The sequence below is a fragment of the Scophthalmus maximus genome, chromosome 14, assembly GCF_022379125.1.
Source record: "Scophthalmus maximus strain ysfricsl-2021 chromosome 14, ASM2237912v1, whole genome shotgun sequence".
Classification (NCBI taxonomy): Eukaryota; Metazoa; Chordata; class Actinopteri; order Pleuronectiformes; family Scophthalmidae; genus Scophthalmus; species Scophthalmus maximus.
Genome location: NC_061528.1, coordinates 1,834,571 through 1,861,500, shown reverse-complemented (window position 1 = coordinate 1,861,500; position 26,930 = coordinate 1,834,571). Strand labels below are relative to the sequence as shown.

The 26,930-nt window shown below is 44.1% G+C and overlaps 2 protein-coding genes across 8 annotated transcripts in view; one reads left to right on the top strand and one right to left on the bottom strand.

The window, feature by feature from the left end:
* The window catches only part of vwa8 (von Willebrand factor A domain containing 8), a 45,556-nt gene extending 21,474 nt beyond the window's left edge, over nucleotides 1-24,082 (bottom strand). Inside the window, exons 1-26 of the mRNA XM_035604309.2 lie at nucleotides 23,787-24,082; nucleotides 22,258-22,335; nucleotides 22,023-22,153; nucleotides 21,507-21,617; nucleotides 16,042-16,209; nucleotides 15,644-15,808; nucleotides 15,123-15,172; nucleotides 14,937-15,045; nucleotides 14,737-14,841; nucleotides 14,509-14,637; nucleotides 13,846-13,980; nucleotides 13,684-13,761; nucleotides 12,306-12,466; nucleotides 11,977-12,090; nucleotides 9,547-9,733; nucleotides 9,180-9,257; nucleotides 8,876-8,991; nucleotides 8,681-8,787; nucleotides 7,886-7,992; nucleotides 6,499-6,570; nucleotides 6,313-6,389; nucleotides 4,370-4,445; nucleotides 4,008-4,143; nucleotides 3,470-3,589; nucleotides 3,162-3,367; nucleotides 1,354-1,505 (exon numbers count right to left, since the gene is read on the bottom strand). Coding sequence (XP_035460202.2) covers nucleotides 1,354-1,505; nucleotides 3,162-3,367; nucleotides 3,470-3,589; nucleotides 4,008-4,143; nucleotides 4,370-4,445; nucleotides 6,313-6,389; nucleotides 6,499-6,570; nucleotides 7,886-7,992; nucleotides 8,681-8,787; nucleotides 8,876-8,991; nucleotides 9,180-9,257; nucleotides 9,547-9,733; nucleotides 11,977-12,090; nucleotides 12,306-12,466; nucleotides 13,684-13,761; nucleotides 13,846-13,980; nucleotides 14,509-14,637; nucleotides 14,737-14,841; nucleotides 14,937-15,045; nucleotides 15,123-15,172; nucleotides 15,644-15,808; nucleotides 16,042-16,209; nucleotides 21,507-21,617; nucleotides 22,023-22,153; nucleotides 22,258-22,335; nucleotides 23,787-23,919 — 3,101 coding nt within the window. The 5' untranslated portion in view covers nucleotides 23,920-24,082. The remainder of the gene's footprint in view (nucleotides 1-1,353; nucleotides 1,506-3,161; nucleotides 3,368-3,469; nucleotides 3,590-4,007; nucleotides 4,144-4,369; nucleotides 4,446-6,312; nucleotides 6,390-6,498; nucleotides 6,571-7,885; nucleotides 7,993-8,680; nucleotides 8,788-8,875; nucleotides 8,992-9,179; nucleotides 9,258-9,546; nucleotides 9,734-11,976; nucleotides 12,091-12,305; nucleotides 12,467-13,683; nucleotides 13,762-13,845; nucleotides 13,981-14,508; nucleotides 14,638-14,736; nucleotides 14,842-14,936; nucleotides 15,046-15,122; nucleotides 15,173-15,643; nucleotides 15,809-16,041; nucleotides 16,210-21,506; nucleotides 21,618-22,022; nucleotides 22,154-22,257; nucleotides 22,336-23,786) is intronic.
* A 716-nt stretch (nucleotides 24,083-24,798) lies between these two features.
* Nucleotides 24,799-26,930, top strand: part of dgkh (diacylglycerol kinase, eta) — a 41,406-nt gene continuing 39,274 nt past the window's right edge. For 4 of the 7 annotated variants that reach the window (XM_047337420.1, XM_047337418.1, XM_047337421.1 and 1 more), the window contains exons 1-2: nucleotides 24,799-25,030; nucleotides 26,112-26,285. In XM_047337420.1, coding sequence (XP_047193376.1) covers nucleotides 24,983-25,030; nucleotides 26,112-26,285 — 222 coding nt within the window. In that variant the 5' untranslated portion in view covers nucleotides 24,799-24,982. Of the gene's footprint in view, nucleotides 25,031-25,858; nucleotides 26,286-26,930 lie in introns of those variants that run through there. The other 3 variants (XM_047337423.1, XM_035604313.2, XM_047337417.1) reach the window with 2 other exon arrangements.

The window sequence follows — 26,930 nt, the reverse complement described above, 5'->3', positions numbered from 1 at the left end:
TCCCATGAGTCATGGCTGGACCGAGGCCACAGTCTTATTTGCAGCAGGTGGAGTGAAAGATGCAACACGACCACAAAGCAAGGAAATTCCAGGAGGAAAAAAAAAAGAAGGTTTGGACGACGGAGAGTCGGCGAACCGTAAATATTTCTATGAATGGGGGAAAAAAAGGCAGTTTCTGGTTTCTCCATGCCCAAAATTGGAAATAAAGAGACAAAATATTTCTGCGTATATGTAAACAAGATGTTGTGGGCAAAACAAACTAGTCCGGCATAAACTGTTCAAGATGGAACCGATTCAAGTCACTGAGGACTGGATACGAAGACCCAGTGGATAAGATCGTCTGTAGAATCAAGGAAAATACTTGTTTGTTTCTGCTCTGTTCTCGAGGTTTCACTTGAAATTCAATTTATGAATGTGCGTCAAAAAATAAAACCACAGGAGACAGAAGAAACAAATATTTTCCTTTATTCAGAAACTGTACAGAATGAGAAAATGTGGTGGATATTAGATATATATTATTATTATTATTATTATTATTATCATTCCCCCCTTATAGGGAAGCTGAGGTATTGTGGACTCTTTAGGAAGCAGCAAGGAGACTTCACGGAAGCCTCAAAGTTTCATACTGTACGTGTGAGGTTGAACACAACATCAGCTGATTTCAAGCGGTTCAGGATTTCATATCTAACAGAAGAGGAAACAGTTTACTGTCAACTGACGAGCTTCAGAAAAATGTTCTTATGCCAGGAAAATCAAGAATCAGTCATTTAACGATTCTGATAAAACATATATGAAGTAATGTCTTGTTCGCTTTATTTAAGAATTGTATTGTTTCTTTGTTTTTTAACATGTCTTGAATATGTTATGATTGATTATTGATTATTATCAGTATTATTAAAACTATTACTGTATAGAATACAGGGGGGAGGACTGGCTAAAAATGTTGCTTATCAGTCGCTTTTACAGATAATGTTTATTATATTGTTTGTGTATTGTTAGTATATTCTTTATATATTTATTATTACTTTTTTTTAAATGTTTGAAATAAAGTATTTCAATTAAAAATAAAATTTCAATTCAATATCTCAATTATAATTCTATAACAGAATAAAATAATCAAAATGGGGGGTAAAAGGAAGAATCACTGTAAAATTCGGAAAAAATATTCAGCCTTGTGATGATGAGGTGTCATATAAAATCATCTATATAATCAAACTTTTAAAACATCTGACAAAAGATGCTTTTTAATTAACCGGAAGGCTCCGATAGAAGTGTGTGTGTGTGTGTGTGTGTGTGTGCGTGCGTGTGTGCGCGCGCGTCCTAGCATCTCATGTTTTTCCGATGTTGCCTTACTCCTTAGCCAGTTTGACGGAGCTGGGCTTGGCACCGATTGGGATCCCGTGCTTGTGCAGCGCCTCGATCAGAACCTCCCGCGTGTCCTTGTTGTACGAGTCGAAGTCGAAGACGTTCCGCACCACGTTGGCCAAACCCTCGCCCGGGAATTTCTGGAAGGAGGAAGGAAGGAAGGCAGAAGAGGAGAAGGAGAGAAGAGGGTCAGAGAGAGTTGAGATGATTTACAGTTTGTCTTTGGGGTCAGTGAAGGGACAGAGTCTGCTCTCGGTTATTGTGTCTGGGATATGATCAGAGAGACACGTCACTGTATATTGCCTCAATAAATTGTCTATATTGTACAGTAACTATGGTGATATACGCTGGTGAATGTGCAATTAAAGTCTGAGGGACGACGAGGGCTTTTGCTTCAAACGGATGTTGGGAGACGTCGTCCAGATTAGTGTCGGTGAAATGGATTTCCCTGTCGCAGAATATGCAGGGGTCATACACCTTTTCCAAAGTCAAATTCAAGCACTTTTCAAGCATTTTCAAGGTCAGCTGTAGGCTTTTCCAGCACCTTACAGCTGTGAATAACAAATTTCTACGAATACATACGTTTAAAGAGATGGTATTACGCTATGAACAACCAAAATCGTGTTTCGTAATAACAGAAGGACAAGAAATTAAAGGACACATAAGTTATATGGTTTAAAATGTGTCATGTGTTTGTTTTGAAAAAAAAAAGATTCACGGAAAGCCCAGATGTCCCAGCCTTTCCACGAGCACTTAAACGCGGCGTACATTTGTGAATCTTTCTGGAGCTGACACGTGCATGAGACAGTCTGTTAGTGAATACAAAGTTACACAAATGTTTTTGATGTCATATGTACACACAGGAAGCCATTCAGTGAAGTTGAAGTTAAAAAATCTGTCCGTAAAATATTCATATTTCAGTTTGTTTACAAACTGCTTGGTATTCGTGTGTGGATTTGAACACGCATTTGTAGCTCTCGTCTGTCGCTTGTGGATCATGTGACACACATTTGTTTCCCTCCACAGGGATCAACTTGTTTCTATACATTTTAAAAAGGACACAATGCTCATGATGATTTAACGAGGCCGGGTCCTGCTCCGTCATTAAGACCATAACAGCAGCAGCTCAGAACCTAAACGTCACAATGAACTCGCTCAGTTACTCCTATAAATTGATGAAAAAAAATCAATAACCTCCCTCTTCCCCCGACTGGTTAAAAATATATGGATCAGATGTGCGAAACCCCCCGGGGGGCCGCATCGATCCGTGTTCCCATTCATCACAAAAGGTGCAATTATGAGCAGATGTGAAATGGTGATTAAGGGCCGCCGCCGCCTCCTCCTCCTCCTCCTCCTCCTCCTCCTCCTCCTCCGAAGAAGAAGCGATTTACACTTCGACTAAGCGGTCCGGCGTCTGTCCCGTTTGTCCACGGGTCAATACTGCTGGTGATTAATGACGGAGGCCGAGTGGCCGGTGGGGAAATCAAACAAAAGGTCTTGTCCCTGTGCACCGAGATATTGATCTGCAACAGCGACGACAAGCTCAAAACCCCGATTTCACTCTTCTTCTCTCACACCTCCGTTATTCTGCTCCCTCACCGCCATTTTTATATTCCCTCCACAAATACTTTATTGTACATTTGTGCGAAAATAACCCTTGTTGTTTGATTAGCCTTCACCGCTGGTAGTCGTCCTTTTTCTGTCCGTCCATCTTTAAAAAAAAAAGAAACTAAACGAGCAGCATTTCCAAAGACGAACACGTGTCATATCGTGTTTGACCAGTTTGATTTATCTACCTGCAGGTGTTTGACGATGTTGACCACCTCCCGGGTGGAGTAGGGGTAGGTGATGGTGCCCTGGTCGGCCATGGAGCGCAGCTCCCCGAAGGCGGCCACCAGCTTCCTCAGCGTGGCGTCGGGAACGTCGGGGCCGTACCGTTTGAGCATCGCCAGCTCGGCCTGGGGCTTCGGATTGTCCACGGCGTGGCAGCTGAAGATATCACCTATCCACAGAGAGAGAGAGCGACAACCGGACACGTGAGGAAAGGGATTTAATAAGAACATGACGTTTCCTCTGTAGCAGAATGTCGATGTCGTGTTTGTACCTAGAGCTCCGAAGAAGTCGTTGCCCAGGAAAGGGAAGCCGGGTCTGTTGGCCAGGACCAGCATTCTGAAGTCTGGATGCATGACGACAGTGTTGGGTCGACCCTGGGCTTCACGTGGATCTGTGGACCAGACACCGTCACAGCTTAGTGCATTCAATTTTCAGTTTTGATTTTGTGCTGCTGAGGCTCACACACATCGGGAAGAATCCCGAGGTTTGTGTTTATGAGGTGGGGAGGTTGTGTTTGCATTCCTGTGGGAGGGAGGGAGAGCGTCTCAGGAATGGAGGTTCCGTGGAAAAAAAGCTCACGTTTACAGTCAAAGGCTTTCATCCTAAGTCTCTCTGACAGTCCTGCGTCTGACGCTTTTACTTGTGTTTGTCTTCCAGGACAATTTAATGGTCCCACTTATGTCACTGCTCACTGTATCTGGGACATGTCTGCTGTCTGTCGAGGTGTGTGTGTGTGTGTGTGTGTGTGTGTGTGTGTGTGTGTGTGTGTGTGTGTGTGTGTGTGTGTGTGTGTGAGTGTCTGTGTTTACCCGAGATGATTCTGCGTCCGTCGGCCAGAATCATCTCTCCGCTCTCCACCAGGGTTTTCAGGATGCAGGTGACGTTCGTGGGAGCTTTGTCGGCCTCGTCGATCACAAGTATGTGACCCAGTTTCACGGCCTTCACCTACACACACACACCCACACACACACGTACACACACACGTACACACACACACACAGTCAGAGGGCATTCCTTTGACGGCATGTTGAAAAAAAATACAAAAAACATGTCTCTATATTTCTACCCTTTTGACCTGCGTTAACTCGGATGTGAAAAACTCCAGGTCAGTTTCAACGAGGAAATGATACTGTTGAGATAACTCGTTGTTTGTGTGTGTGTGTTAACTGACCAGAGGTGAATCCTCGTACGTGATGATGCCGTCTCGGACGGACGGCTGCAGGGTCAGAGTCTGGACGGTCGTATCCCTGTGGGAGGAGCAGACACAGGGTTAAGCAACATGCGTCTATAAAACTGAATCACTTACTGTTTTCCTTCTAGATATTAATAATTGGTTAATATATTGGAATCAAATTGCTAGTTTTTACTTTTATTTATATAGTGTTTAAACATGTGAACTGATTAGACTTTAAGGTTTCTTCTTCACATTGTTGAAAAAAAGAATTTTCGTTGTTTTGGTTTTATCAGATATTTCAATCAATTTATAAGATTCATTTATTAAAAATGATTTTAATCTGTAATTTCATGCTGCGAGAAGACGTCATTCGCGAAAAAGACGAAAAAGCTTGGTCCAGCAGGCCACAAATTCAACTTCAAAATAACACTGAAGCATCGGCGCCAGCGACTTTAATTCCCTCACGACGTTCCTAAATTATCCCTCCTCTCTTTCTCTGAACAACCACCGTCCCTCTCCCTCTCCTCGACACCCCGCAGTGTGACCCGGGAGCTGCCCCACTTTCCCTCCTCCTCCACCTCCTCCTCCTCCACCGCTGCTGCGTCTCACATGCTCCGATCGTCCTGCCTCTCTGCTGCTGCTCCGGTCTAATATTAGCCGCTGCTATAGTAACTAACCAGGACACATCTGTGACTTTCACTGGACTTTGACAAACTAAACGCACACGTTACACTTAAGAACCAATGAGAGGAGTCGTGGCTCGTTTTCTACATTTCTACATTTGACCACAGGAGTCGATTTCATTGACCACAACTTTTTTTTTTACCTCAATAAAGGACGTGATGATTTCACTCCGGACCGTTTCTTATTATTATTGTTTTTTCACCGACCGGTTCTTTAAAAATATATTTATAAACATGTGTTGATATTTTATGTGAGGTGCGAATCGATATTTTTTTTCCCTCCCTTAAAAAAAAATACATTATTTATTATTATATTTTTGTAATACTCAGGGAAAAAAAAATGGAGTTTCTGACATTAAAGTCTTAATTTTACGAGAAGAAAAGTCGTTTTTTCTTTTATAATTTGACGATAAAAGTTTTAAAAAAGAGGTTTATGTGACTTTTACACTGCTTTCGTAAACAAAGCATAATTTTTTTGTTTCTCAAATAAAAATAAGCTTTAAAAAAGAAAAAAGAAAGAAAGACTCTGATCCAGGATTTTTTCTATTTATCTCTATCTTTAACGTTCCATTGAATTTCCAGGGAACAATTCATGGATTCAGTTCGAGAACAGACTTCTTATCTTGATTGAATTTAAAGCGAAGTGGAGTGAGTTCCCTTCCAGCTTTTTTTACTGAAGTTGCTCAGGTGTTATTGACTTCCTGTTTGTTGCCTATTTCCCATCAGAGTCATTGACACACGCAGAACGCTGCCGTCTTATTAGAGCCGGGGTCAATACGATCGACCCAAACTACAGTTCACACGTTGCCGCTCTGAGGATGAGCGGCTCCGACCTAATTTTCCTGAGGTGTCATCGTGTGAGTATATTCATAGAGGAAGTGAACCTGAATTAACAAGGACTTCTTCCTCTTTAAATACGGACGTGTGACGACCTTGTTCTGGTGAAGTGATGGCCTGATTTACTGAGGACTGAAAATAGTTTCTGATACTCTCAGATGGGAAGGCCGAGGCTGGCGGGGAGGAGCTGGGGGAGCTCACGTGTCCCTTAAATAGAATTCCTTTGTTCCTCTTGTTGGGAAAACTACAAGTACTTAAATGTAACGTACGTGTTATTATTTCTGAAAATCATCATCATTTGCTTATGGCAGAGGATCCGGGCTCAGAACCTGACAGACCCACACCTTTTCCCGGTGGACGTTAATTTAATACCGTTGTGTTTTGTGATTTGCACTTTGGGGCCACCGTGACTCTCCTCACCTGTGGAGCTGCAGATATTCTCTGGGCCTGTTCAGCAAGTGCAGGAACCGGTCCACTATCTTGTTCTTACCGACGCCCTGCGGGAGGAAAACAAAGGGGTTAAAGAAATGAGTGTTTCAGTGACATAAAGAGAGCAGGAAGGGGTTGGAGGGTTGCCATCAGGGTTCAGGGGGTGTGGTCACTCACCTGGTTGCCCACCAAGAGGAGGTGTTCCCCTAACAGGAAGTCCTTCAACATGTCCTCCATCACCTTCATGTGCTGCAGGAAAACAATTCAAACAGACAAACACGTCAACGGACTGAACCCAGACGGACATTTTCACTCACACGTGTACTTTGTGTATGTGTGTGTGTGTGTGTGTGTGTGTGTGAAGATGCTTTTCTAAAGACAGAAAGCAGGTCATTGAAAAAGTGGAGCATCCTCCCTGTTCTCATCCCATCTCAGCCTCTTGCGTTCTTATTTCAGACTCAATAAAAAAAAAAGAAAAGGGGCAGAATGAGGACGGGGGAGAGAGGGAAGGGGGAGAGAATAAATCTGGGTCACATGGTGTCGAAAGTGCTGCCAGAATATGTCGGAGAAAGAGTCGTTTCCTTCGCTGGTCCGGTCACACTGGGGCCACAGCGACCAGTAAGATCAGAGGACCCGTTCAGACCCGGTGTGAACACGGCGCGTCTCGAGAGACTCGATCACGAGTGGCCAGCGCCGTCAGTTGTCAAGTGTGTCACTTTGAGAAATCTTGTGATCAGGTCTCACTTCCCTTCTCTATATCCAAATAATCATGTACGTCCTTTTTGTTCATAAAGACCAAAACCGTTTTTTTTCTAGCCATTCGGACTGTACAGATGTGTCTGTTGTCAATGTGTGTGTGTGTGTGCGCGTGTGTGTCTGTGAGACAGCTTTGCAAAAAGACGATTTTACAAATTTGACAACAACAAAAATTGAAAAATCAATAAATGGTGGTTAATGTTGACATTGCTGTGCTGCGGTCACAAATAAATCAATGTATGTGAAACACGGGTCCATTATGAAAGTGTAGCGGGTCCAGGACATGTTCGCGAATCCAACGGATCAAATGATCACAACAACTACGAGAGAACCACAGTCATTTACTGAAAGTGTTTTCCTGTTGATTTAAGTCCCACTGCTTCCTCATCCAATAAATACCCAGAGCGCTTCAGGACTGAGACGAGCATCTGTGAGACTCCTGGAAAGGAACCAGGCAACGGGAGCAAGGCCTTGGGAGATAATACAGTTAATACCAGAACTAAAAGTAAAATCCTTCGTGATGAAATAAAGTCAAAAAGGGCAACGAGGACATGAGAGATATTAATAACAACAGGAAACAAATAAGGATGAAATGAAGGGGATATGATTCCGAACTTTCATCGGTGTTTGATCTCACTGCTGTGGATATAAAGGAATTATTATTTATTTTTTGCCCTTGTGTCCCGGAAAATCCTTTTACAGTTACAGACTCAAAAGCAAAGTACAGATTTTGGTTCCGGCCGAAACGTATCTACACCGTGTGCAGTTTATATATATGGTTGTGTGAGCGGGTGTGTGATTACTGTACCTGGGGATTGTCATAGAAGAGAACGTCCGGAACCTTCATCTTCTCTTTGGTGTTGAAGACGGGAGCAGACACGCTGCCGATCGTCAACACACCATCATGTATCGTACCTGAAGAAACACGTGGGGGGAGAGTTGAGAACGTCTCTCTACCCAGAAGGAAGGGAAGTTTCCTACACTCCTACCACCAACAACTTTGAGTTTGCTTTAAGAAAACTGTTTTCAGTCATGAACTCTTAGTCTGGACATTTTCCAGAGTTTGCCGTTCACATATGACGAGCACAAGGCAGGAGAACGTCCCGAGTCAGACGACGCATTGACAACGACAGAAGGAGAACTCTCCGGGACGTTCCGTGGCGTCCGTGTAGAGCGGCAGGAGGCATCAACACGTCCACTCACTCTTTGAGAATCCTCCGGAGATCCTCCTGCTGGATTCTCACGTGGGCCCGCGGGATATTTTCTGTAAAATTTCACCCGGGAGCTGCAGGACAGGTTCGGATTTACGAAGTTCAGGACAATGTCTGGACCTCAGCTCATGTCTGACAGACATTTCAGTCCATCATCATGCAACATATTTGAACTTGTTGTGGAGTTCTCGGCTAATTATATGTGGTTTTGCAGAATAACATAAAACTGAATAAACTGTAAAACTTTCCTTCTCTGATTCGTGTGATCAACTATCTAATTAAAAAAAAGGTATTGATTTGAATTGCTTCTTTTCTTTGTGGACACATGAATCATATCAGCATTGAGACGGAACGTTGGGTCGTACAAGTAGAAGCAGTAGAATAAATCTTACAGCTGAGATCAGGAGAGTGTTCGGCTGCAGGAGCTGCTGCCGCGTCCTGGACGGAGCAGCTGGAGAGGCTCTTCTCCAGAGAGGCTCGGGCCAGGCTGGGCAGGAACCTACAACAACAACAACAACACAACATTCATGTACATAATGAATCAACGGCAACAGCGTGTGAGTGTTTGTGTGTGTGTGTGTGTGTACCTGGAGAGACAGGCCTTATTGACAGCGTGAGCGATGCTCTCCTCGGGGTAGTGAGAGAGACGACGACAGATCCTCAACAGCTGTCTGGTGGAGAGAGACGAGGCCAGAGACTGCGCCTGGAGACACACAAACAAATCACTTATATCACACACACACACACACACACACACACACACACACACACACACACACACACACACACACACACACACACACACACACACACACACACACACACACACACACACACACACACACACACACACACACACACACACACACACACACACACACACAGACTTACCGTGGGATCGTTGGTGTTGCGGAGACTGTGTGTGAGGAGCAGGAGCTGCTCTGCTGCTTCTGTCGGAACATTAGGATTCTGAAGGATGAAGAGGATGGAATTTAGGACAGACGTGGATTGAAGATTCCAAAATTGAGAGCTTATTCACAGAAATTGAACATATTGTCCGTAACTATGTGTTCGTATATGTATAATCACCTCTGAATGAATTCAATATAGTAACATGAGGTGGACCCGACCTCCATGTGAGTCTCTATGTTTCTACATTGTGTTGAATATGATTGTTGCACAAAACTCTCCAGAATTCACATTTTCAGGAGTTCATGTCTGATCACAGCTTCAGCGTGTGTGTGAGTGTTGGTCGTACCAGTCCCTGTATGAGGCCCATCTCCTCTGCTCTGGCCAGCGGAGTCACCGTGTGGTAGAGGAACATCGTGAGCAGCTCTGGACCCAACCACTGCTGACCTCTGCTGCTGCTGGAGGAACCGGCCCCGACGACAGGGGGCTCGGCCAGAGCAAGCACCCTGAAGGACGGGTGGACGGGGAAGATGGACCTGGAAGGTGTAACACACACACACACACACACAAACACACACGTCAGAAAGCAGTTACACACGAGCGGCGGACGGAAGAACATCTGTTCTGCTTTGTTCAAGTAGATGTGGAGTGCAGGTGCACATGGTGTTTGTCACGGACATGTGTGTGTGTGTGTGTGTGTGTGCGCGTGTGCGTGTGGGTGCGTGTGTCGCATCCAATCTGTGTCAGCGACAGGAGCATGACTTTTGACAGCTGTCTGTGTGATTCTCTGATTCGAGAGGACAGCGAGTTCCGTTTTGATAAATTTACTCTAACGTGGGCGGAAACAGGCGCTTAACCGTTGTCAAGAGTGTGTGTGTGTGTGTGTGTGTGTATGTGGTAAGACATTTCACACATGCAGATCTCTGAGGCAGCTGTTATCATGGGGATTAACCGCACACACACGCGCACACACACACGCACACACACGCACACAGACGCACACACGCGGACACACACTGAATATCACTGTCCTTGTTGTAAATGGAATAAATTGCTGAAGCTGATGTCGAAAATCAGGCGACCAGAGAGCGTGGAAATGTTATGCAGTTAATCCATTAATTGATTAGAAATCTACTACTAAATTAACTGCCAACTATCTTGATAATCACTTAATTTGTTCAAGTAGTTATTATGGAGAAAAAAAAAAGTCAAAATTCTCTGATTTCAGCTTCTTAAATGTGAATATGTTCTGGTTTATTTGCTCCTCTGTGACAGTAAACTGAATATCTTTGGTGTTTGGACAAATCGAGGGAAACATGATCGACATTTTTCACCATTTTAGGAACCAAACAACTAATCGATTAATGGAGAAAATAATCAACAGATTAATCGATAATGAAACAAATCGTTAGCTCCTGAACTTCTAAGATAAACCCCCGGCCCAACTGTTGTCTGTCTCCACCGGTTGACAGAGACCTAGAGGTGGTTTTAAACTTCCCGGAAAGTCTCTCTAACACTTGTTTCAACAAGTTTTGTTTCGTCTCTCGGTCGCACAAATTCAATTTAAACATCAATGAAGTTAAAGAAACCTTCCAACTCCTAATCTGTTCTGATTGGTTTAACAGCAACAGATCCACTGACGCTGTGACGTCATGGCCAGACACATCATGTGGTTTGTATTTGTCGTTACGGGAAACTTTATTAACTATTCGACCAAACATGGACATGATCCATAATGTTTTTTAGTCCGCCGCCTTGGGCTACATTGGCCTGCGTGTATGTTTTTGCAGCAGAATGGTATGAAGAAGAAGAAGAAATGTTTTGCAAACCGGATGCAAGCGGTGGTGATCAGAATCAGAAGCTGCAGAGGGATTATGTTTCAGATATGAGTTGAGCTGCAACTAAAGATTATTTTCATTATCGATTCATCTGTTGATGTTTTGTTAAAGACATTCATCTGTTAAAGATGATGTTTTGTTTTTATCCACACACCAAAGATATTTTTCCTGTCTGTTTCCTGTCACATAGGAGCAGAGAAAATGATGGTTGCAGCTCTACTACCCAGTACGAGTGTGACGTTCCTGATAGTGCTTGGCAAAAAACCTGTATTGTAACACGCACGCACGCACGCACGCACGCACGCACGCACGCACGCACGCACGCACGCACGCACGCACGCACGCACACACACACACACACACACACACACACACACACACACACACACACACACACACACACACACACACACACACACACACACACACACACACACACACACACACACACACACACACACACACACACACACACACACACACACACACACACACACACACACACACACACTTTGTCTGAGCCACCGCAGTGGAGAAAGAGGAAGTGGGTTTACTTCAGCCCAGACTTCCCACCACAAACATCCTTCCTGCCTGCTTAGGTGGGTTTTTAAGATGTATGTACACACACAAACACACACGTACGCACGCACGCACGCACGCAGGCACGCACGCACGCACGCACGCACACACGCACACACACACGCATCTATCCTCTGAGGACACAGAGCATCACAGGGATGAACGTCGCTCTGTTGTCGTCTCTTTGTTTCACCTGGAAAACATTTTCATCATCTTCTCTCCGAGTCTGTCTTTGCCGAATGTGTTTATGTTTGCTCTTGAAGAAAACTCCTTCCCCACACATGACCCACGATCCTCTGTGTCCTGAGCTGTGTGTGTGTGTGTGTGTGTGTGTGTGTGTGTGTGTGTGTGAGTGTGTTTACCTCTCCTGCAGCTGCTCGTCACTGAGCTGCAGCTGCTCCTTAAGCGTCTGGTATCTGTCCGACCTCAGCAGCCGGGTCCCGTCGTACAGATCTAGCTCCCTGTCGTGTAGTAACCTGGAACAGAAACACACACACACACACACACACACACACACACACACACACACACACACACACACACACACACACACACACACACACACACACACACACACACACACACACACACACACACACACACACACACACACACACACACACAGTGGAATGAGCTGAGGAGACGAGAAATAAAAAACAGCACGTGAATCATTGAAATACATTTTTTTTACCTCGACAGCACAGCCAGGGTACCCAGGTTGACCCTGTGAATACCGTCCAGCAGCAGCAGCTTGCCCTCAATGGCGGCCGTGACCAGCGGGGACGGCCTCCACGCCGTGTCTCCGTTCGGGAGCGTGCACCTCTGCTGGAGAAGGTCCCGGGCTGTCATGTCCTGAGGGGGGTCGGGGGGAAGAAACACCAGATTTCCCGTTTGTTTTATTTTCCCAAATGATCCGGCTCCGCTGCTAGACTCGATTTCTCAGCTTTCCAGATAACAGCTAATGGCACATTTCTGTCATATTCTCTCTCACGCCAGCGTGTCGAGGCAGAGACGAAGGAGAAGACAAGCGCCGTTGCACGATTTGTTCCAGGCGGGCGATGACTGGAACCGCTAAGTGCTCCACGGCGAGACAACATTTTTAATATCTGGTCAAAAACAAAAGATGACGACGAGGACGAGGACGGAGGATAATCTTGTTATACGGTGAAAGTTTCAGGAGATGGTTTGGAGTCAGAGACAATGTTGAGCAGATGTTTGGATTTGGGCTGATTTTATAAAATGTTTATGATAGTATGTTTTTTTTTACAGAATAAATGATGCAGTCAAGATTTGCATTTATTTTTAAATTCTATTCTAAGAAAAAATGGATTGAACTTCTATATATTTTGTTGTTTTCTTACATTTCTTAAAAAGGATTACGCTTCAATATTTCGATGTTCACTCCAGCCCTTTACGTCCTTTTTCCAAAAATGGGATTCTCTCTCTGCGCTGGCATGATGAATTCGCCCCCGGCGGAAGGATTCCACAATTCCCGCAGCAACAAGTGACCCCTGACCTCAGCCGGCTAAAAATAGCTGCAGCAGCACGATGATGCATTCACACACACACACACACACACACACACGCACACACACACACACACGCACACACACACGCACACACACGAGCTGCAGCACGGCCACTTCCTGCAGGGTCGTCACCCGGCAGACTGCATTCCATGGAATCTCACACACACACACACACACACACACACACACACACACACACACACACACACACACACACACACACACACACACACACACACACACACACACACACACACACACACACACACACACACACACACACACACACACACACACACACACACACACACACACACACACACACACTCCTTCTGAGGCCCAGGTAATGGAAGACAGATGAGGCTCTTTACGTCCCACAACACTGTCTTACACTGGACGCACATGTGTGATATTCATATTTTTTAGAACATACCGTGATAATACTGATAACTGTGATCATTTTGGTCTCCATAACCCCGATGTTAAAAAAACGCTAGGTCTCGGTTCCTACATCAGTAAACCTGACCAGTGTGGACTCACCTGGTAGAGCATGACCGGCTCTATGCTGTAACCCAGCATCTCCGCAAACTCTCTGGCGAGCACTGATTTGCCGCATCCCTAGGAAAATGCAAAGATTATCTTAGTTAAAAACCATGCGTCACAGTCTCCATGTGTGTACTGTACTTTGTGTGTGTTAGCTACCTTGGCTCCTATCAGACAAATGTCCTTCACCATGTGAGACTGCATCATCTCCGACAGCAGCTGGCAGTGGCTAGGTGTCCTGATGAATTCAGGGCTGCTGTTGGGCGGACACCGCTCCTTGGTTCCCGCTGGGACCTGCAGGGAAAAATAACCATCAGCTTCATCATCATCATCATTCTACAGCTGCGGTGGAAAAAAAAATATTCCATTAAACCAACCACGATGATTCAGACTGATCAGTATCAAACGATCCATGATGTGTGTTTGCATGTGTTTGTCAAAAGGGGACAGTCACGTTATCAATTCTGATATTAATAACTTTTTTTTGTAAATAAAAAGATTTGTTTCCCCATTCATTTCTTTTATTTATCCATTTTACTACATAAAAGAAAAAAAGATCTTTAGGAGCTACTTCCCCTTCTGAAGGTCTACTGGAATGCACCAGTGAAGGCAAAGCAGCGGCTGCAGACTGCAGGATGCGAGCTGAATGTAAATGAGGCAGGATTTAAAATAATTACAGTAAAACTCTATTTGGCACCTTTGACGGTGACTTACAGCAGGGGGCGGAGCTTTGTGTCCTTAAAACCATCCAATCCAAAAATCAGAACCCAGGGTTCTGAAGGACCCCGTCACTCACTGTGAACACAGCCGGTCCTCTGTTACCTGAAAGGTGATGTCCTTGTCTGCGACGCGTGACGTGACGTCTGCACGGCCCTCCGTCTCCCTTGTCGCAGACACACTCAAAATGGCGCCAGGCACCGGCTGACGACGACCGTCCAGAAGCTCGAATCTCTGCGAAGGCCAGAACAAATGCATTTTCGCTCGTGTATCTTTATCGAGCGTGAGCGTTAAATGACTCCACGTTCACGATGGTTCACATCTGGGACTTACGCTGAGGACGCCCTCGACAGCGGTGCGCCCGTCCTTGCCCAAAATACTGTTGTAGGGGTAAAGTCTGTGGAGCAACTGCTGGGACGACAGCATAGGGAAGGCGTTCTGCAAAAAAACCCCACAAAAAGACAAGCACATTATTTTTTTTAATAGCCCCTCTCTCCTCTTTACCGTCCCCTAGAGAGGAAGTTATATCTCACCAGCACGTGGAGGGCAGGGAGCAGGTTGTCCACAGGGAAGTCAGGGAGGCCCAGGTCGGACGATTCTTGGGAGCACAGCGTCGTGGCGAGCGACAGCAGCTGGGAAACCCTGACAACCGAATACACCATGTGAAGAGTCTTCGCAATCGTCAAAAAAAAGACATTTGCTTTCTCATTTTAATTTACCTTTCTGCAGCGACATTTGGTCCGGCTGTGTATAACAGCTCCAACTGGTCCTGAAAGGAAAATAATATATATATTAGAAGAGCTGCAGGGTTTAATACTTCAGTCTTTGTAGGAGAACTTGTGCCACAAAGGTTTAAAAAAGTTAAGAGAAAGTTTGAGGAAAATGTGGTAATTTTGTGTATTTCAAACATGGATAAGATGGTTGTCTTCTTTATGTCCATTTTTCCTTTGAATAGATTGAGCAATTAACTTTTCATGAATATTTTCATAAACCAAGTAGATCAGTAGTCTAAGATTACAGTGTGTTATGTAGATTATTCAGGGTTTCTGAGGTCTGCCTCAGAAAGTAGCTCAAGCTCAACTTTTCTTCAGCCAGATTTAAAACCTTTTTACAGGTTTAAATATTTTGAGAATTAATATTATTTCCCCCCCCCCCCCCCCCCCCCCCCCCCCCCTTTTGCCAAATCCTCCTCCTACATTCTCAATTATTAAGACATTTTGGTGGTGGGAATTTTTCTGACCTTGAACGGCAGGTGATAGATGTCTCTGGCCTGGAAGCGTGAGCGGAGAGGAGGGTCCAGCGGGTTGCCCTGGTACTTGGGAACCGGAAGGCCAAGAGCGATGACCCGAAAGTCCTCGCTTACGCGGACAATCTTCCAGCTGTCCAGCTCCTCTGTGGTGTGCTCCTGCAACGCATTCAAGGTACAAAAACACTCCAATCCTTTATTTTTAATCCCAAACCTAAACACAGGAACAGCAGTGGGAATGATTATTTTCTTAAACCAAGGCAAACTTCATAAAAAGTGCCAGAATTAGCTAGCTAGATAGAGAGATAGACAGATACATAGATAGACGATAGACATATGGATAGATGAACACCAGTGGAACACCTTAAATGTTTTAAGTGTGCTGCGCTGACCTGCAGCAGTTTGTCGTAACGCTCGGCCGACATGAGGAAGCGTCCGTCCTCCAGCTGCATCTCCCTGTTCTCCAGCAGGTTGTTGAGGACGGGCAGGACGTTCCTCTCCGCCTTCTCCAGCCCCTCCAGGACCAGGACTCGGCCTTGTGTTGCTGCCCTCACTGCGCACTGTGTATGGGGGGGGCAAAACAAATATTAGAAGTCAAGATGAATCAGTGAACTTGAGAGAGGGGGGTTGATGGTATCGGGGAAGGTTTTCATTTGAAGGATTAACCCACAAATCACTGCAATCAGTTCAAGCTCAGGTCAAATCTGCGTCTTCCGTTGTCCAACAATTTTGACTTTTAACTTTTCATCTAATAGGTCTTTTGATGACACGCACCAAATTTGAAGTAGGTCATGTGAAATCTGTAGGAGGAGCTCGTTCAAACATAATGTGTGAAAATGTCCAAAACTGTGCAAAAATGTCACTTTCAAATCGAAATGGCAGACTTCCTGTTGAGATTACGATATGCCTCCGAGAGACTTTTTAGTGAGTTTGGACGTGAACCATATGTGAACCAAATTTCATCCACGTAGCTGAAACCTGAATGAGGGGCTGAATGTTTGGAAAATTTTGTCGAGCCATTTTGTGAAATTCCTGCACATTTTTACACAAATCTGAAACTGGAACTGAATTGGAACACTCCCATTTCTGGCCAGTCTGCAAAATTTGGGAAACTTTCATGCATGCTTAAGCCGTGTAAAACGAGGGCAACGTGTACAGAGAAAAATAATAATAAACGGAGCAAAAACAAGACCTTCGCCAGCCTCCAGCCCTGTGCCCCTGTGTGGATGTTGTCAATGCTGAAAGAGCGTCAGTTACTTGACTTCCCAACTGCTCTAATAACAAAAATATCTCGCCCCGAAGCTTTTCCTGAGGATGTCCTCGGCTCATTGTCTCCAAACGGCTCCAAACCGAGCTTCAAAACTGTCTCAGCTGTTTTGGGAAGGCCTATTTTCTACCCCCAAAATGTGGGATCAAACTTAACTCGACTTGGCTCAGCAAGAGTGTGTGTGTGTGTGTGTGTGAGTGTGAGTGTGAGTGTGTGTGTGTGTGTGTGTGTGTGTGTGTGTGTGTGTGTGTGTGTGTGTGTGACTAGACGCGAATTTCTGCCGAAATAAAAAAGAAAGCAGGTCTGACGTCAAGAGGCAGGAAACTTTAGCTGTCTGGGCAGACCGCAGAGCGAGTGGCCATGTAATTAGGTTAACATGTAAATACGTGGCAGGTTGTGTGGGAAGCAGAGCCATAAAACTATAGTGAGGACCAGATGCTCTATATTTAAACTCTGGATCCATTTCGGGCACCAACGCTGTAATCACATAATTGTTGGAAATGTAAGTGACGCAGGGCGGCGAGCGGGACGGGGGGGGGGGGCACAGACGGGCTTTGTGTTCCGCCTCACACCAAAAAAACCATCCCATCAGATACTAGGAAGCGTTTAGCAACCACTTAGCAATGGATGTTATAAAATGATGTATGTATTTATCATTTTACTGCCATTCGACAACATACGTTCTCTTTGCTTAACTTAAATCAATAACTCTGTGCGGGACTGTGGAATATTTTTATTGTATGAGGGAAAACACACAAAATCCTCAACACAATCCTCCGTGACACAGAGAAGATCAAAAGGTACGAAAGCGTGAAATATTCAGACGCAGTTCCGAGCTGTAGCACGTCCGTCTGTGACGCCTGCAGGGTGTCGATAAAGTTTACTTTACCACACTAGATTTTAGACTTTGTAAGATGTTTTGAAATACCAGTTTCACGGTCAAACTGGTTGAATAATGACATGGAAAAAAAAAAACATTACAGGAGGGGTCAAGAAGGCCTACAATTATTTATCACGTATATGAAGATTTCATATGCTGTAATATAATTATTACAATTAATGAAGACGTGTCTTGGACACGTTGTGGAAAATGTGTGGGGCTTTTTCTTTGAGAGGTGAAGAGCTACTGTGGCTAATAACTAATAAAAATAGATTAGAAAAACGTATGCAGCAACTAGCTAGACGATAGAACAATAGATAGAACGATAGATAGATAGACGATAGACGGTAGATAGAACGATAGATAGATAGACGATAGACGTTAGATAGAAGATAGATAGATAGACGATAGATAGAACGATAGATAGATAGACGATAGATAGAAGATAGATAGATAGACGATAGATAGAACGATAGATAGATAGACGATAGATAGAAGATAGATAGATAGACGATAGATAGATAGACGATAGATAGAACGATAGATAGATAGACGATAGATAGATAGACGATAGATAGAACGATAGATAGATAGACGATAGATAGATAGACGATAGATAGCTCGCTACCAAGATAGATAGAACAGTAGATAGCTAGCTAGATAGATAGAGTGAGAGATGGGAGATAGATAGATAGATAGATAGATAGAATGATAGACGATAGATAGCTAGCTAGATAGATAGAACAATAGATAATGAAATTCCAGTGCTACAGTAGCAAGGTATCAGGCTCACAACAAAATTAAGAAATACAAATGTTTACACTATAAGATCTGGATGAATATGAACATGAATATATAAATAACGTGCACAATATTAGTGCAAGTATGTTCAATTTTGTGACCCGTAATGTGCAGAAGAAAATGCTAACATGAAGGTACAATTGTGAAATAAATGTTGAGTTGAATTTGGTTGTTGGTTTCTACTTGAACAACAAATTGGTCGTGATTTGAACTCGACACACGTACAGTTGTTTTGTGTGGTGACAGTCGTTCTTATTCTAGGCTCCCCCTCAGTTATTGCACTTGACGTAAAAACTGCTATAATTTGACTGAAATTTGTTGTTACTGAAGTTATTTTTGTTCATGTGTCACTGAGAGCTTTTGTTTACTTGCAGCACGGGACCAACATATTACATTAGGAACGTGCATCTGGTTAATTTACTGCGAAACTAGAATCGTTGCCTTCTGCTTGTTCTGTACGCCTCCGCCAAACGAGTTGTTGGAAACATGGTCACAATCTCCCCTTCTGCTTATGGACTTATGGTGTTAACAGAATATGATGACCTTTATGGATATCAAAATGTCGTCACTTCACAATTTCATCCTATTTATGACACTTGTGTTAAACTGTGTTGAAATAAGCTCATGAATTATTGAGTTATGGCCCAATAATAAACATGTTTTGTAAGGCTACAGTGTCTCAGGAGGTTGAGAGGGTCGCCCACTAACCATAGGGTCGGTAGTTCGATCCCCAGCTGAAATGTCTACCCTTAAGTAAACCCTAATGTTCTTAACAGTTCATCCTTGAGTATAAGTAGACGTTTGTGCTTAATTAGGAGAAATTCCCTTAAAGCGTTCCTGAGATAAAGCGTTCGGAAAACACGAAAATCATTGTGGCTCCGTTCGTGGCTGTCGTCAACATGGAGGCATAACAAAGACCTACTGGTTTACACTCTATTTCTGTTACTGTAAAACCGACGTGTATGTGCAAGTGTGTGTGTGTGTTTGAGGTGAGCTGCCTTACATAAGCGCCTGCTGCTAACTGGAGACAGGTGACAGACTGGCGATGTCAAAAAATACAACATGCATGCGATTACATCCATGTGACTGCGTCCTTCATGCTTCGACTGAAGGGAGGGGAGAGAGGGTGAGAAGTGAAGAGGGAGGCAACGACACATTGAGTCTGAATGTAGGACTTCAAATTAGCGCAGGGCCCTAAGGAACACTCGGATGATCTAGTTAACACACACACACACACACACCTTCTGTGATATGAACATATCCTCTTTCCTTTCCTTTTTCACACAAAAACGCCTTCCACCCCTCACACAAAATAAGTGTTGTTCACATTTACTCAACTAATCGCTCCCACGGGACGAAAATCAGTACACACACACACACACACACACACACACACACACACACACACACACACACACACACACACACACACACACACACACACACACACACACACACACACACACACACACACACACACACACACACACACACACACACACACACGGCCCACATTTCATTTGACGGCACTAAAATTACCACGAGGATTTGAGGAGGAACAGAAAACACACACAGCGTCCTCACACCTATTAGTGCAATCGATAGCGCTGTATCTATTCATGAGCTTGTTTCCATGGAAACAGAGGACACATGTTTTTTTTAATGTTGATGAGAGGGAGGGAGGGAGGCGGACGAGCCTCAGGGACTGAAGAGGGGTGGGATAGTTTTCCTTCCTTGTTGCAGGAAAACTGGCGATGCGTCTTGGTGGAAACGTTAAATAGACATCGGTGGATACGGACGAGATCATTCAGGGGAATGGACCACGACATAAACATGAATATTTGGTGTCCACGTAAAGAAAATAGTACAAATATGTTTCTAATTCTGCTCCAGATACAAAATGAATATTTTATTTTTGCCCTGCATGATTGGGGGGATACAATTACATTCTGGGAATTCTACCACTTTTGATTGAACTTGAAGAAAGAAGTTGTTTTTTTTATTAATCAATTAATTATTTTTTTATTTTTAATGTAATTTTAAGAATTATATTTTGTTATGGAACGTAAATTTGAAAATGTAATTAAAAAATATAACTTTTATAACTTTAACATCTAACACTTTCACAAATGTAAAGAAAAATGGTGCATGTACAGTTTTTTTCCTACTTATTTCAAAACTCAAAGCTAATGCAAAATGTCAAAGCTAATGATCAGTACTGTATGTACGGTAATATGGAACTGGGCAAATGATACGTGCAGCGATAACAAGTGCAGACAGAAGAAACTTGGTGATGTTTCTGTCTTTATATATAACGAGTGACACCCTAAAAAACTCAGACTCATGAACTGGGAGTTTTTCTGCTTCAGAAGTTCAGGTTGATGAGTAAAAGAACAGAAGGGCCACCATGCAGGTGATGTCTGAACTGTTATGCAACCGACTTGTGCTAATTAGCTGTAGCTAATGACACGACTGAGGAAATCTTAATTATCATGGCTTATCATCGCGTGTCAACCGGCAGCTCTTGGATCACCAACGACAGAGTTTTAATGGTCGCATGTGGATTTATGTTTTGTTTGTTTTAGGATTTTTATGTTAACTCACAATAAATGTTCTGTAGCCATGAGAAAAATAAATGGAGATGAACGGAGAGAACTGAAAGTTCTCCTGAAGAGAAAGAAGCCAGCCGGAATAATGAGGAGGCTGCTGGTCTCCATGGAGACGTGAGAGTGCGGGGGTGTAAATGTTTCACATGAAGCTTGATCGATCAAAACGTGGCACTGAAGGGAACAGCGCGGACCCGCCGAAGGAGGGCACTACTTTGATTGTCTTGTGTTTGAAATAAATGGAGAGATAACTTGTTGTTCCACATCATATAAATGTAAAAAGACAAACTACGAGCACTTTACCTGGTCGATGTAGAAGGCCGTCCCCGAGCGGATCTCCCTCCTCTGTTTCAGGTCTGTCTCAGTGGTGTCCCGGGACAGAGCCACATACTCCACCTCCCGTCGGGTCAGCTCCTGGTCGACGACACGGAGTGTCACAATATTAAATCAGATTAATGTACAACTAAACAATAATCAAATTTACTTCAGTCTTACAGTTATGAGGAAAGTTCAAATGTTCATACACTGAAACTAGAGTATTGAGTGAATATTAAAGATTCTATCCTGAATCGAGAGTATGAGCCACATTTATATAACTGGATGATAGAAAATGTAGAGAATCAGGTTTAGACATTGTCCCAGAAAAAAACCTTTTTAAAAACAAAAAAATATATACTATCTAATGAGCATTGCTAGAAAATTCGGTACATGGTCAACACAAACCTCCATTATGACTGCATTTTAAAATATATTGTCGATTTTTTTTGATGGATTTTTTTTTGTCAATTCACAATGCTTGTGTGTGTGTCGTGTACTCACAAGGTACTGCATCGCTATGGATCGTCTCAGGGGTCCCGGGGGACCGATGAGAAACACATCCTGGCCCAAAAGGTCTTTCTGCATAATCCATCGCAGGTGCTGAGCCACCGTCTGCGGCAGCGAGTCTGTGACTAGCAAAACCCCGGAACATAACGATGATGAGTTAGTAACTTCTCGTTTCACGCAGACGTATATATTCTGCGAAGACATCTTTTAAAGATAGAAAATTACATACTGTGTTTGACGGGAACAAGTTCTGGATTCCGAGGTATTTTGAGTGTGTAGGAAATCTCTCCGATCTTCACCGTGTCTCCTGCAGGAAGATGGAGGAAGAACCGATACATGATGAAAGTCTTACACGCACGCACGCACGCACGCACGCACACTCACACTCACACACACACACACACACACACACACACACACACACACACACACACACACACACACACGATTCCAGTGATAATCTGGAGGACGGTGCTTCTGGGGGTGTAAAAAATTCTCCACATTCACTGTTTGGTTTCAGATCAGAAACAGAAACAGAAAATGTTCATATTTCTTTACCTTTTAATGGTGTTGCTGTGACCGTTACCATTGACACATAAAAAACTAAAACACGTGGCTCACTGATCAATACAGAGGCCTCATTAAAGTTATGACTTAAGATCTGTGCCTTTTTTTCTACTGTGACAAGTCAAATCGTCTGGTGTGAGAAAGATCAACAGACAGAGAAACTCTTTGTGTGCCAAGCCAACAGTGGGTTTCTTCAGCGAGTAAAAGATGGCAGCCGATGTATACGCTGCTTCTTCTTGTACAACACAACTTATTTTAATATAAAGATATTCAATAATATGGACTGATATAAACAAAATATGGAATACATTTCAACGGTAAATCCAAGGGAATTGTGCAGGGTTGTGTTTCACAGGGATAAAATAATATTTGAACAATCTAACTTCAAATCAGCAGTTACATGTTGTCACAGGTTTATTCTTCTTTCAGAAATAAAAAAAATGATATTTTTGTTATAAGCAATTGATATGTTATTTAGCAAATAATAAATAATAAATGTGATTTTCTTTCTCCATAAGAAAACCAGTCCTTCAATTTTTGGTTTCATCATATCATATTGCACCATAACAGCATGTGTTCATGAACAGAATATTATGATATAATATATATTTATAACAATTGTTGAGTTAAGAGGTTGTTCGAGCGGCTTGTCGTGTTTATCTGTGATCATGTCAATAAAAACCCCTTTAGGGTCCTGCTGGAGGTGTGTTATTATTAATTGACCTTTGAACTATGATTCATAAGCCATTAATTACAACTTTTATCAGAACAGTGCCAAAAACACAACACGTGTTCTTTGAATCCAATTAAGCTAGCTGCAAAATATTACATGTAAAAAGCACTGATTTCGTATTAATTGTACCTAAACCTGAGGCTAACTGGTAGAGAATGACTTAGCATCTTTGGTCACCTGTGTGTAACCTTTCACCTACATAAACGTTTTTGTCCACATTTCCAGTTCCAGGTCATCGCACTGTGTCCAGGTAAAATAATAAATACATAACCTTTTGATTCAGTCAAAGTTTCACTGCTGTCAGAGTTTAATACAGCTAATTATTCACCTAGCTAACATCACCTAACCACACAGACAAGCACCGTTTCCGGTTTGGGTTGTCGCGGTTGTTCTAACCGGTTCTGACCGACGACGACGTCGTTCTAACCGGTCGTGAGTGTCGACGCCGGACCGGTTACCTGCGGCGGTGTTGATCAGTTTGACCTCGTGTGTTCTCCTCATCCATCCGTCTCTGCCCAGCACCGAGCCCAGGATGCTCCGCAGCCTCCGCGTCGCGACGGCCGTGCGGCCGCACAGAATCTGTCCGTGCATCCTCCTCTTCGGACTCCAACTCGTCTGCTACCGCCAACAGCAAATACAAGAAATAAGTTCCGTAAACTTCCTAATAATCCTTCGTCCTGACCCTCGTTTCCATTTCATAACACCGGCAGCTTCCGTTTTGGACAGAGTCGGAAGATAATAACAGAGGGACCGAAGAAGGTCCGGCGCTAAAGTCTTCCGTAGTGGTTTTGGTGATAATTCACTTATTAGTTCCGACTAGGGAAAAAAAGAGAAATATAAAATTTGATGGTGTATGTTTGCGTAACATTTATGTTTGAGTAGAAGATAATCAACCAAACAATTTCAGGTGTTTTTATTCCATATTTTTAAACATTATATCATGCACCAGAGTAGTTTTAAGGTACTGCTCTCACACACTGTTAAAAATAATTAACTGTTACAAAAGTGCAATAACCAACTGTGCAATATTTATATTTATTCTCCATGTGCAACTATTGCTACTTACATATTGCTTGTTTAAAATGTCTTTAATTCTGCTATTTCTGCTTTATTCCGTCCACTGTGCTGCTGTCACAACCAAATCCCCCCGTTGTGGGACGAAGGAAAGGTATTACTGTGTCACCGATTCGTTTGGGAAAAGAAGAATCAATGACGTCATACGAACAATATATCCTCAGAAAAACTTGAGTTGGGGGGCGCGCGCACAACGACGAGAGAAACCGTGCCGGGCGACGAAGCGCGCGCGTCCAGCTGAGCTGGGCGGGTTTAACCCTTCGTCACGTGGAGCGGCGGTCGACTCGGCTCGACTCGGCTCGGGAAAAGGCGGGAGGAGGAGAGAGGAGAGGAGCGGCGGTGGGTGGAGGTGTGACGGTGTAGTACAGTACACGGCGGCGGGCGGAGGGCGGAGGGAGGGAGGGAGGGAGGACGCGGCGGGGAAACCGACCGATCGATCCCATCTCCGCTCTTCTCCAGTAGCGCGCACGAGAGGCGCGAGGAGGCGGCAGCAGGCGGCGCATTCCTCCAGCAGCTCCTCCCGGATTCCGGTGCTTTTCTCCGGCGGAGCGGGACACAGCCGAGGTCCGGAGGAGGAACCATGGAGGATGTGTACGGCTTCACCCGCAGCCCTGCCTGGGAGGAACTGGTGAGTACAACAATATATTATCATCATCATCATCATCATAATAATACTTTCAACTGGAGTTTCCTCACAGACAGAAACAAGGAGATCGCTCGTCCTCGGGACAGTTTATTACTGTCGTCATAGAAACAACGTTGCCTTAATAATCATGTTTTAATCTACAGCTCAACACAGACACGCTAATAGTGTTTATGTACACATACACAAATATTCCATTTTAATAAGTAAATGTCCTGATTTTCCTTGGATTTCATGGGGAAACTCTTCGTGGTCGTTTGAATTGATTCTCTCCTGTTCACTTCGTGCTGCTCGCTGAATGGGAATCATGATTATTATGATTATGAGTATGATGATTATGATTAGTATTATTCTTATAGAAAATATGCATACTGACATGTCAAACACATTTTCAGATACATCTGGAGACAAGGAGTTACTTGATGCAAAAATAATAATAAAACTAAAACTATATGATAAAGAAATAGATTATAATCAGGTTAATGGAAAATCATCAACAGTCCCTTTTTTTTAAACAGATATTTGATTGTTATCTGTCTTAGAAATACCAATCGAATTTCAATGAATCCAGATGATATATAGATTGTGTGTATTTATTTTTAACTTCCGTGGCATCAGCTGCTCGGATGCGGTGCTTGGTGAGAACCAGCCGCCAGGGTCGCTCTGTCCGCCCCCGGCACCGGGCACATGTCCCCCCGGTGAGCTGCCGCGGTCGGGACTGGTCGTGCAGCGGGGACTGGTGTGTGTGTGTGTGTGTGTGTGAGGGGGGTATATAGCCTGCGCCGTGGAGCCCATCCCCACTGTGCCGCGACATGCTCCGGCCCCTGCGCGTCTCCCCAGCCCACACACGCTCCGCCGAACGCCGCCGTCTCCTCCTCCGTCGACGCGGATGACAGCGAGGAGAGACGCCGCGTCGCAGCCGCCGAGCGGCCCTCGCCTCTGGCAGAGGAAGGGAGCGGCGGCGGCGGCGGCGCAGCGGGCCAACGACGCGCATAACCCCGATTGGTTTCTGTGTGTCCCCCCCTCCTCCTCCTCCTCCTCCTCCTCCACCCCCTCCCCACGACAGGAGCCGGAGAAGGGGCCGGCGTCGTCGTCCGCGGCGGGGATCCATGCCCATGTGGTGGGGGTCGCTGCTCACGGCTCCGGCGCCGCGGACGAGTCGTCTGACAGCGAGGCGGAGCAGGAAGGGCCGCAGAAGCTCATCCGGAAGGTGTCCACCTCCGGGCAGATCAGGAGCAAGGTGAGGGCAAGTCTCCCCCCTGGAGCTTTTCTGTCTGCATGTCTGTTTTTTAGGGTCTGGAGGGTTTTATAACTGCACGGGGTCAGAGGTCATCTGCCCCCGAGCAAGGCACTGGTTCTGGTTCTGACCTGCAGGCTGACCCACCTGTGACTGGGCTGTGGAACCTGCTGGCCTCTACTGGGTTGTTGTTGTTTTTATTATGATGATGAAAGATAAGACCACAGAGAACCTGTCCAACCCACAACTTTATCGTTTTATCTGATTTTCTTCTTAAAAAAATGATAAAAACAAACTTTTTTTTTCTGCAAAAGTGTAAAACAGAAAAAAACAAAACCTGCTGGAGTAAGTTCCAATGTGCAACTCAAGTAAACCTGTGACTTGATTCATTCATTAGTTGATCCACAGAAAAAGTAAAGTGCAACTATTTAAATAATCAGTTCACTGCTTTCTCATATTTTTCAAAAGGAAAAAAAGAAAAAGTTTCACCTTTCGTGATGTGAAGTTTTGTGTTTTTTTCGACAAAACAATCGGAGGCGTCTTTCAGCATTTTGTAAATAAAAGCCATATGCAGTTTATTGATCATTCATAGAAAAGCCTAAATTGATTGATCGATGGATCAGAGAAATTCTTGGCATATTGATCATT